This window comes from Takifugu flavidus, unplaced genomic scaffold, assembly GCF_003711565.1.
Source record: "Takifugu flavidus isolate HTHZ2018 unplaced genomic scaffold, ASM371156v2 ctg732, whole genome shotgun sequence".
In the NCBI taxonomy this organism is placed as follows: Eukaryota; Metazoa; Chordata; class Actinopteri; order Tetraodontiformes; family Tetraodontidae; genus Takifugu; species Takifugu flavidus.
In genome coordinates, this window is record NW_026622342.1 from 1 (window position 1) to 9,094 (window position 9,094).

Genomic DNA, 9,094 nt, shown 5'->3' on the forward strand with positions numbered 1-9,094 from the left:
AGTGGGCCTGACTTCATGCTGCACCTACAAACCTGAGAATGGAGCCGAGCTTTATTGCTAAACAGGATTTGGGTTTTTTTGTCCGTGCTAAATGGAAAGTGGTGTTGAATGGATGATTTGATGTTATTGAGAATAAAAACAGCTGAAAATGGAAGCGGAGATGTTTCAGAGCACCAGAGTTCAGAAAGAGTTTCTAATCAAACACCGCCTTTATCTTTCAAAATATGGTTTCAACCCCTTTAACATGATCAAATAGTCATAACAATGAACAAGTATCACTTGTCCTGTTATTTATACTTGAATTTGTTATGTTTAATACATTTCCGTGTGTGTACAACCACCTCCTCAGCAACGATGCCCAATTCAACGTGGCTTACTACTGCAACGTTCTGGTGGATTCAACAGGTCTCTGCTACTGGTTACCACCCGCCATCTTCAGATCGTCCTGCTCCATCAGCGTCAAATATTCCCCTTTGACTGGCAGGACTGCACGCTCAAATTCACGTATGCATGGGCAGGATTTTTCATTGTTGTTTGAAACGCAGACAACTCTGACATGATGTTTTAAACTGAGCTGAGTCAAGATTTGATAGAATCTAAACACATATGAGAGGAGAAAAAGGTGCAAAAATAAAATGCACGGTGCAGCTAAACTCTCCCAGTAGGAAAACAGGCTTTTTAAATTCTGAACTGCATTTCTCTAAGGTCCAATGCCAAAGAGATCAGGTTGCTCCTGAAGGAAGACATACTCAATGAAACCAAGTGGACGGTTGAATGGATCAGTATTGATCCTGCAAGCTTTACAGGTAACCAAGTAAAGATTAATTTCCATTTTTATTTTTTACTGCATACAGTCCTGGAGCTTGTGGGTGACTTTCAGTGTACTGGATGCTGTTGATACATGCAGAGAAGTTGTTTTCACCAGAGCCTGAGCCTTCAGACTGGCTGCAGCTCCAACCAGACTGACAGTCATAACTTCATCACTTGTGTCTGAACTCTGGCTTTGACCAACAGAGAATGGTGAGTGGGAGATCATCCACCGACCCGCCAAGAGAAACACCTACAAACACATTCCCATGGAGAGCAACAAGCATCAGGACATCACCTTCTACCTGGTCATCAGACGCAAACCTCTCTTCTACGTGGTCAACATCATCATCCCCTGCGTGCTCATCTCCTTCCTGGCCTCGCTGGTCTACTACCTGCCCGCAGACAGTCAGTGCAGAGTCACAGAACGTACTGAAGCCAGCGTCAGGCAGATTAACAGTCTGGGACCTTTTCAGAATCACAACTACATGAACTGAGTTAACCTTCAACAGCACCCAAAGAATCAGACATTATAGCTGAATATCACGTCAGCACGGGACAACACAGCTAATAAAGCAGCAAACATCGGTAGTGGGCGGAGCTGAGGGGCCGCCATTAATGGAGAAACATTAATTAGCTCCCCAACAGATTTTTGAATATATTTTAAAAAGGATAATAAAAATGTGTGTGTCTGTGTGTGTGTGTGTGTGTGTGTAGGTGGTGAGAAGATGACACTGTCCATCTCGGTGCTGCTTGCTCAGTCTGTCTTCCTACTCTTGATCTCTCAAAGGCTCCAGAAACATCCACGTCCGTTCCTCTTATTGTGAAGTAGGTAAACGCACCATTTACTCCACATCACTTTAACTCTGAATCAGATATATTCTGCTTCTCCAAACTATATATACATTAGGGCTGCAGAACCAGGTGACAACCGGCTGAGATTTAAAAAATGGAAAACATCTGAGTGTGTTTGTGTGTTGAAGATATTTGATGTTCATCATGGTGGTGGTGACGGTGGTGGTGCTGAACTGTGTGGTCGTCCTCAACCTCCACTTCAGGACGCCGAGCACGCACGTCATGTCTGAGTGGACCAAACAGGTAAGACACACACATCCTGTTGTCCCTTTGTTGAACAGATGAACATCAGGATATGTGAACATGTGACTGAATAACATGAAAGAGGATATATGAACATGTGACTGAATAACATGAAAGAGGATATATGAACATGTGACTGAATAACATATGAACGAGGATATATGAACATGTGACTTAATAACATGAAAGAGGATATATGAACATGTGACTAAATAACATGAAAGAGAATATATGAACATGTGACTGAATAACATATGAAAGAGGATATATGAACATGTGACTGAATAACATATGAACGAGGATATATGAACATGTGACTTAATAACATATGAAAGAGGATATATGAACATGTGACTTAATAACATATGAAAGAGGATAAAATAGTAACGTATAATACAGACATTTGAAGAGACAATTAAGAGAATGTTTTCATGCTTCTAAGAGTGGCCGAGGAGCCATTTAGAACTTTATAAAGATGCATTGTGTGATACCAGGAACTAATTTAACTTCAAGGCGAAGCTGCTTCTGCTTTGTCGACCATCAACTGATCTCCTGAAAGTCCACCAGCGCTTTTTAAAAACTGAATTCTTCATCTATGGAGGGAGTAGACGGCAGATGTTTCCACAGATGTTCTTCACCAGTGGTCAGTGAGTGATGCAGCAGATGAGCGGGAGTTGACTGGCTACAACCAGCCATGTCTCAATGTCTCCAGCCCATAGTGTGGATTCTCTACGAGATCAGACAGCAGCTTCACTCCTGAATCCTTGCAGCTGGTTCTGACCCAGGTCCAGTTCTCTGAGATGGGAGGGATTGGACCTCAGCGCCGAGGCCAGAGAGCCACAGCTGATCTCTGATAAGCTGCAGCGCCTTAATCTAAATAAAGAAGGGAAACTTTTATAAGGTTATAAGTGAAACCAGTATTAATCTGAAAGGTTAATCAAAGGCATGATCTGTAAATATTTAATTTAGTTCCAGGTTAAAAAATGATAGTAATATGTAATTACCACAATTCCAACCTCTCAGGTTTGCACTGTTCCAAAGGAGAATATATATTGTTCTGGCCCTCACTCTTCCCAGGTTCTCCCACCTCTTTCCCTCCCATCTCATCATGGAGATCCATCTCACCTGTGGCTCATCTTTAAAGGCACAACCTGTCTTAGATGACTTCCTGTCTCCCTCACCATCTCCCTCCTCGTTGGCTGGTGTCTACCAGGCACCCTCACCTAGTTTTGTCTAATTTTGGTTACCATCTGTGGGCTTTTTCATTGTCCTTAAATCAATTTATCATGAATAAGTGGTCCCCGTGTGGCCCTCCCTCCTGAAGGAACTGGGCACAACACACACACTCAGAAAGTGTGAGGACCCTCGGATGGAATAATGGACATTTTTGAGAATGGTGTTTACCCCAGAGTTTCCAGTCGGCAGTTTGGAAAGTGGAGAAAACCACAGAGCAGCTTCACTCCTGAATCCTGCAGCTGGTTCTCACTCAGGTCCAGTTCTCTGAGATGGGAGGGATTGGACCTCAGCGCCGAGGCCAGAGAGCCACAGCTGATCTCTGATAACCTGCAGTAACGCAATCTGAAAAATGCAGGATGAGGTTATACGGTGCAGGTCTGCATGTTATCTGCGTCAGTACTAAACCTACGTTAGTTCTTAGTTGGGTCAGACCTGAATTCACGATATTACAAGGAATTTTTTTAATGTGGTGCATCACAGCAGTGTTGAGAACAGCCTCACTTCACCATCTTAGCAGCTGGTATATAGGTAGAAAAATGAAGACTGACCTGAGCCTCTCCAGTTTACAGTTTGGACTCTCCAGTCCAGAACAGAGCCGCTTCACTCCTGAATCCTGCAACGTGTTGAAGCTCAGGTCCAGAACCCTCAGATGGGAGAGGTTGGACTTCAGAGCTGAGGCCACAGAATCACAGCTGGTCTCTGATAACCTGCAGCCCCATAGTCTAAAATAACAATTATTTTGAGAGAAGACAAATAAAAATCAACATGTACCAGAGCAAAACACAGCTTACAAGCAACAAACCTCTGGTCCTGCACCGGCTTATCTGCCGTATGTTCGTATTTTGGGTTCTTTCAGGGTGGTTGGACAAGATCTACAGCGTATGTAAAGTGTGTGTAGGTCAAAATACCTTCCAGGTTTGTGAGACCACATTTCTCAACAGCACTCAACTCTTGTCAGGAGTTGGGACAAAGCGACCCACTCCTGATAGCTTGTGGGCGATGCTGCAGCGACCCTGCAATCCCTACACTCTCTGGTGAAACCAAATCAAAGGTTTTAGACACTGCTGGATGCTGGAAGGGTGGCTATAGTCTGGACGCAGAGTTCCCCTGACTGCACATTTCTCCAACAATGATTGGCAGCTGGTGTCACTTGTTCTCCAGATGAGAGAAGGAAAGAGAGCCCCCCCACAGTGTGTTTGATTGCCCCACTGCAAGCTCAATGCTGCCAGAAAACATTGCAGGAGCATCAATTCCCCTCAGGGCATCAACAAGGACCTCAGGAAAAGGTGCAGCTGCCACCTACTAGAGACAAGCACACTGAGCTGAGATTCAAAGCCCTCTCCTCCCAAGAGAAGAGCTTGTTTGTTGGAGGCTCTTCTGGGCGATACCTGGTGCCACAGCTCCAGCTCAGCCCGTCTCTGGAGCTGAGGTGGAGCTTAGCAAGTTTCATGGTTCTCCACCACTTCCTCTCGCTGAGGACCTTCTCAGCTGGTGGTTTCTGCTCCACCTTCCAAGTTGAGCAGGTGATACTTCTGCATTCCTGCCACCAGTGTCTCTGCAGAAAGACTCTTCTCCACTGTTTTATATTAGATTGTATAAAATTAGGATTTTTGGTTGATGTCTTAGATGTTGTTGACTAAGAGCAGGTTTTTCTTTAATAACATAGAAAGATTCGATGAGAAGAGCAAATGTATTATTTTATGAGCTACTTCCACTACTATTATATACACATACTTCCATATTGTCTTAGATTGCAAGCTGCATTTATTGCATTGTTCATAGAAAGTCATATTTGTGAGGAGAAAAACTCCAATAAGGTCATTTTCTTAATGACCATTACAACAGAAGGAGGTGATGAACAAACAGATTTATCTAAAAATGTGTGAAAACTTATGGATGGAAACCTTTTTAAATGGTTGCATTGTGTAGAATCGGTGTAGAATCAACTTGTTGACTTCTGATTTGGACTCCAATGGAAGTGAGGTGCAACAATTGTGGATGCTGAAAGCTTCAGATCTTCATGAAGGTTTCTGTGGTTGGACTGACCTGCTGCCCCTTTAAGAGGGAGGCAGCTTTGGGCTTCTGGCTGGAATGAAGCCACCTAAGATGAGAATGATTGCAGGCTTCCGGTACCAAGGTTTAACAGGGTGCTCACTTCACACTTGGGCTTTTCTCTTTTTTGGGATGGCTTTTCTCAGTAGAGAAGGGGCATGGCACACTGCAGCAGCTTTCTTTTTGGGGTTTCTAGTTTTCCTTCTGATCTTTAAAAGACAGGAAGAACCATTTTTGATTGGTCTGAATGTTTGGGCGGTTTTGTGGCCAGCCTAAAATAAAACAAGACAAATCTACAACTGATACTTCCTTTCTAGTCATTGATGACCATCCTCACATGGGACAGATTTCCACAACCAATTTAATACTGCAAATCTGTCCTGTGTGGTCTTTTTCTGAGAACTGTAACACTACGTTTATAACAAAGATCAAACATGTGAACATTTATTGTCTAACTAGTTACACCTGGGAAAGTACTGGATCATCTCTGACTGACCTGAGAGTCTCCAGCTCACAGAGAGGATCCTGGAGAGCACCACAGAGCAGCTTCACTGCTGGATCCTTCAGCTTGTTCCCACCCAGGTCCAGAACCCTCAGATGGGAGGGATTGGACCTCAGCGCCGAGGCCAGAGAGTCACAGCTGATCTCTGATAAACTGCAGCGCCACAGCCTGGAAAAGGAATAAATGGGGCAAATAAAAACACATTTCTAAATCTGAAAATGAAGAGAAAAGCAGAAAATGTAAAGAAATTTAGAAAAGACCAACAGAGGCCTCCTGACCTGAGCGTCTCCAGTCTGCAGTTTGGATGCATCATTGCAGAAGACAGTAACTTTACGGCATCTGCCAGGTTTTGGTTCCAGCTTAAGCTCAGCTCCCGTAGATGAGAAGGGTTTGACGTCATTGCTGAGGCCACAATTTCACAATGACTCTTTGAAAGAACACTATCAGACAGTCTGTTGTGTATGAAACAAAAATTGTAAGTCAAACTTTGGGATTTCTCATCAACTTATCTGAGAATCTACCTCAACACAAATGTAGCTCATTTCCTGGAAAAGCTAAATTCAACACCGTAGAGCAACAGTTTGAACGACCATCAGATCTGAAATGCAACTGAATTATTCTTAACATTTGTCTTATTTTAGAACAGCTCATAATTACTCAATATTTAAAATGATTATAGCAAATGGTTTAAAGAAACGTGCATCTTTTTATCTGTCTATCGGCTCTTTGGATATTTTGCATTTCATCCAATTTGTACGATGGTGCGTCAAGTCTTAATTCAGCGATCCGATCGATGACATCAGAGTCTCTGGTTGCATCGATTGCCCTCAGCTTCTGTTATATCTGCCTGTTTTCCTTCAAATCATTTTCACTGCACCTTTTGTTGCTAGTGATGAAGTTGCCACCTAACGGGTGTGGAAAGGCTCAAACAACTTTGTGGGTCACATAAAGGCTCCAAACGGAACCGCCACAAAGACCTAAAACACCCATTTAAACCAACGAGGCCGGCTGTTTTTACGTTGAACAAATGAAGCAAAATAGTCACGTGTCATTAGTTAAAATGTGTTTTTCTGTCGTTAGAATACGATGTATACAAACAAACAAAAGTGATTTAATGACATGACAGTAATTTCATGATAGTCAGTTAACTTGTGGCTCCTATTATTCCTGCCTTATGTTGGTTTGTCTGGATTGACCTTTGAACTTATATCCAGCCAGTGTTGAACATTTCTGGATGAATTGTTGTTGTTTTTAATTTATGGACGCTGCAATGGAGATAAAGAATTGAAGGAATGACCACTGGAGGGGGTATTGCTACCTGACATGATCCACTCGCTTGATTTAAACGCCGATGTCCGGCCCCAGAAATCTTTACTTACTCGGCCTTCCTGCAGTTCCTCACAGCTGGAATCAGGCGACGTCGTCCCTCCTCTGAGGTGTTGTACTGCTGCAGGTTCAGCTCATCCAGAACCTCCTCTGACATCTGCAGCAGGTAGGCCAGAGCTGAACAGTGGATCTCTGACAGTTCCCTCTCTGATTTCTTCTCTGACTTCAGGAACTCTTGGATCTCCTGATGGACTGACTGATCCTTCATCTCCATCAGACAGTGGAAGATGTTGATGCTTCTGTCTGGGGAGATTTCATCACTGTTCACCTCCTTCAGGTTGTTGAGGACCTTCTGGATGGTTTCTGGGTGGCTGTTGATCTGATCCAACAGTCCACCCAAGATCCTCTGATTGGACTCCAGAGAGAGACCATGAAGGAAGCGAACAAACAAGTCCAGGTGGCCATTTTTACTTTTGAGAGATTTAATTAGTGCTCTAATGAGGAAGTCATCAAGAGATATGGCTGGATCGTTATTTGTGAACAACCATGAAAACCCGGAAAAGCGGATTAGTTCAAAATATTCTAGGAACTGATTTATAACCGCTGTGTCTTTCCTGGTGTAACAGTGGAACATGTAGACGGCAGCCAGAAACTCCTGAATGCTCAGATGAACAAAGCAGTAGACTGATTTCTGGAAGATCACACTCTCTCTCTTGAAGATCTCTGTACAAACTCCTGAGTACACCGACACCTCGGAGACGTCCAGTCCACATCGCTCCAGGTCTTCTGAGTAGAACATGATGTTTCCTTTCTCCAGATGTTCAAACGCCAGCCGACCCAACTTCAGAAGGAGTTCTTTGTCAGCCTCAGTCAGTTCCTCTGGTCTCTGCTTTCCTCCATACTTCTGCTTCTTCCTCTTTATCTGAACCCTCAGGAAGTGTGAGTAGAGGTCAGTCAGGGTTTGGGGCAGCTCTCCTCTCTGGTCTCTGGTCATCATGTCCTCCAGAACTATAGCAGTGATCCAGCAGAAAACTGGGATCAGACACATGATGTGGAGGCTCCTGGAGGCCTTGATGTGTGAGATGATACTCTTGGACAGATCTTCATCACTGAACCTCCTCCTGAAGTACTCCTCCTTCTGGGAGTCAGTGAAGCCTCGTACTTCTGTGATCCTGTCAACACACGAGGGAGGAATCTGATAGGCTGCTGCAGGTCTGGAGGTGATCCAGATGAGAGCTGAGGGAAGCAGGTTCCCCTGGATGAGGTTCACCAGGAGCACGTCAACTGACGATACTTGTGTGACATCAGAGATGAGCTGATGCTTGTTGAAACCCAGTGAAAATCTGCTTTCATCCAGGCCATCAAAGATGAACAGAAGTTTCCAGACAGTCAGATCTTCTGCTCTGATCTTCTGTAATGTTGGATGGAAAACATGAAGCAGTGAGAGAAGACTGTGCTGCTCATCTCTGATCAAGTTCAGCTCCCTCCATGAGAGCGGAAGCACCAGACTGATGTCTTGGTTCTCCAAACCTTCTGCCCAGTCCAGACTGAACTTCTGCACTGAGAAGGTTTTTCCAACGCCGGCGACACCGTTGGTCAGAACCACTCTGATGTGTCTCTGTTGCTCAGATAAGACTTTGAAGATGTCCTGGCACTTGATTGGAGTGTCCTGGATGTTCTTCTTGGAGGTTCTCTCAAGCTGTCTCACCTCATGTTGTGTGTCCACCTCCTCACTTTGTCCCTCAGTGATGTAGAGCTTAGTGTAGATCTTGTTCAGCAGGGTTCCACTTCCTGCTTCATGAGTTCCTTCAGTCACATGTTCACATCTTCTCTTCAGACTCATCTTATGACCTTCTATCACCTCCTGCAGTTCACCACCCTCTGAAACAAACAATCTTTTAAATCCTTTTACAATTGTCATCTACAGCAGTAACACAGATGTCCTCAACTGGAAAATATTCTGTCATGTTTGAATGATAGAAGCAACAGTCGGGTAATGACCCATCTCACTGTCAGTTTGAAATGTTATGTCTTCTTATGTACACCTATTCTTTTATTTCATTGGGTTTCAAT

General features: G+C 43.9%; 1 protein-coding gene across 3 annotated transcripts; it reads right to left on the bottom strand.

Annotated features, from left to right (window-relative positions):
• Positions 1 to 1,625: 1,625 nt before the first annotated feature.
• Positions 1,626 to 9,086, bottom strand: LOC130521145 (NLR family CARD domain-containing protein 3-like). 3 transcript variants are annotated; one of them, XM_057024781.1, is made up of 6 exons: positions 7,075 to 9,086; positions 5,974 to 6,147; positions 5,690 to 5,863; positions 3,690 to 3,863; positions 3,310 to 3,483; positions 1,626 to 2,778 (listed from the first exon to the last, which is right to left on the bottom strand). In XM_057024781.1, the coding sequence occupies exons 1-6, from the start codon at positions 8,940 to 8,942 to the stop codon at positions 2,643 to 2,645; spliced, it is 2,700 nt and encodes an 899-aa protein (XP_056880761.1). In that variant the 5' UTR covers positions 8,943 to 9,086; the 3' UTR covers positions 1,626 to 2,642. The 3 variants fall into 3 exon arrangements, with proteins under 3 accessions (XP_056880761.1, XP_056880762.1, XP_056880763.1); XM_057024782.1 differs by lacking the exon at positions 3,310 to 3,483; XM_057024783.1 differs by lacking the exons at positions 1,626 to 2,778; positions 3,310 to 3,483; positions 3,690 to 3,863 and adding an exon at positions 5,018 to 5,402.
• Between the last annotated feature and the right edge of the window lie 8 nt (positions 9,087 to 9,094).

Excerpts from the sequence above, each read along its gene's own strand:
- LOC130521145 (XM_057024781.1), bottom strand. The coding sequence starts at position 8,942 with ATGACAATTGTAAAAGGATTTAAAAGATTGTTTGTTTCAGAGGGTGGT. Across the intron at positions 5,864-5,973 it reads TGCAGACTGGAGACGCTCAG|GCTGTGGCGCTGCAGTTTAT; the intron begins GTCAGGAGGCCT and ends TTCCTTTTCCAG. Across the intron at positions 2,779-3,309 it reads TGCCGACTGGAAACTCTGGG|ATTAAGGCGCTGCAGCTTAT; the intron begins GTAAACACCATT and ends TTCTTTATTTAG.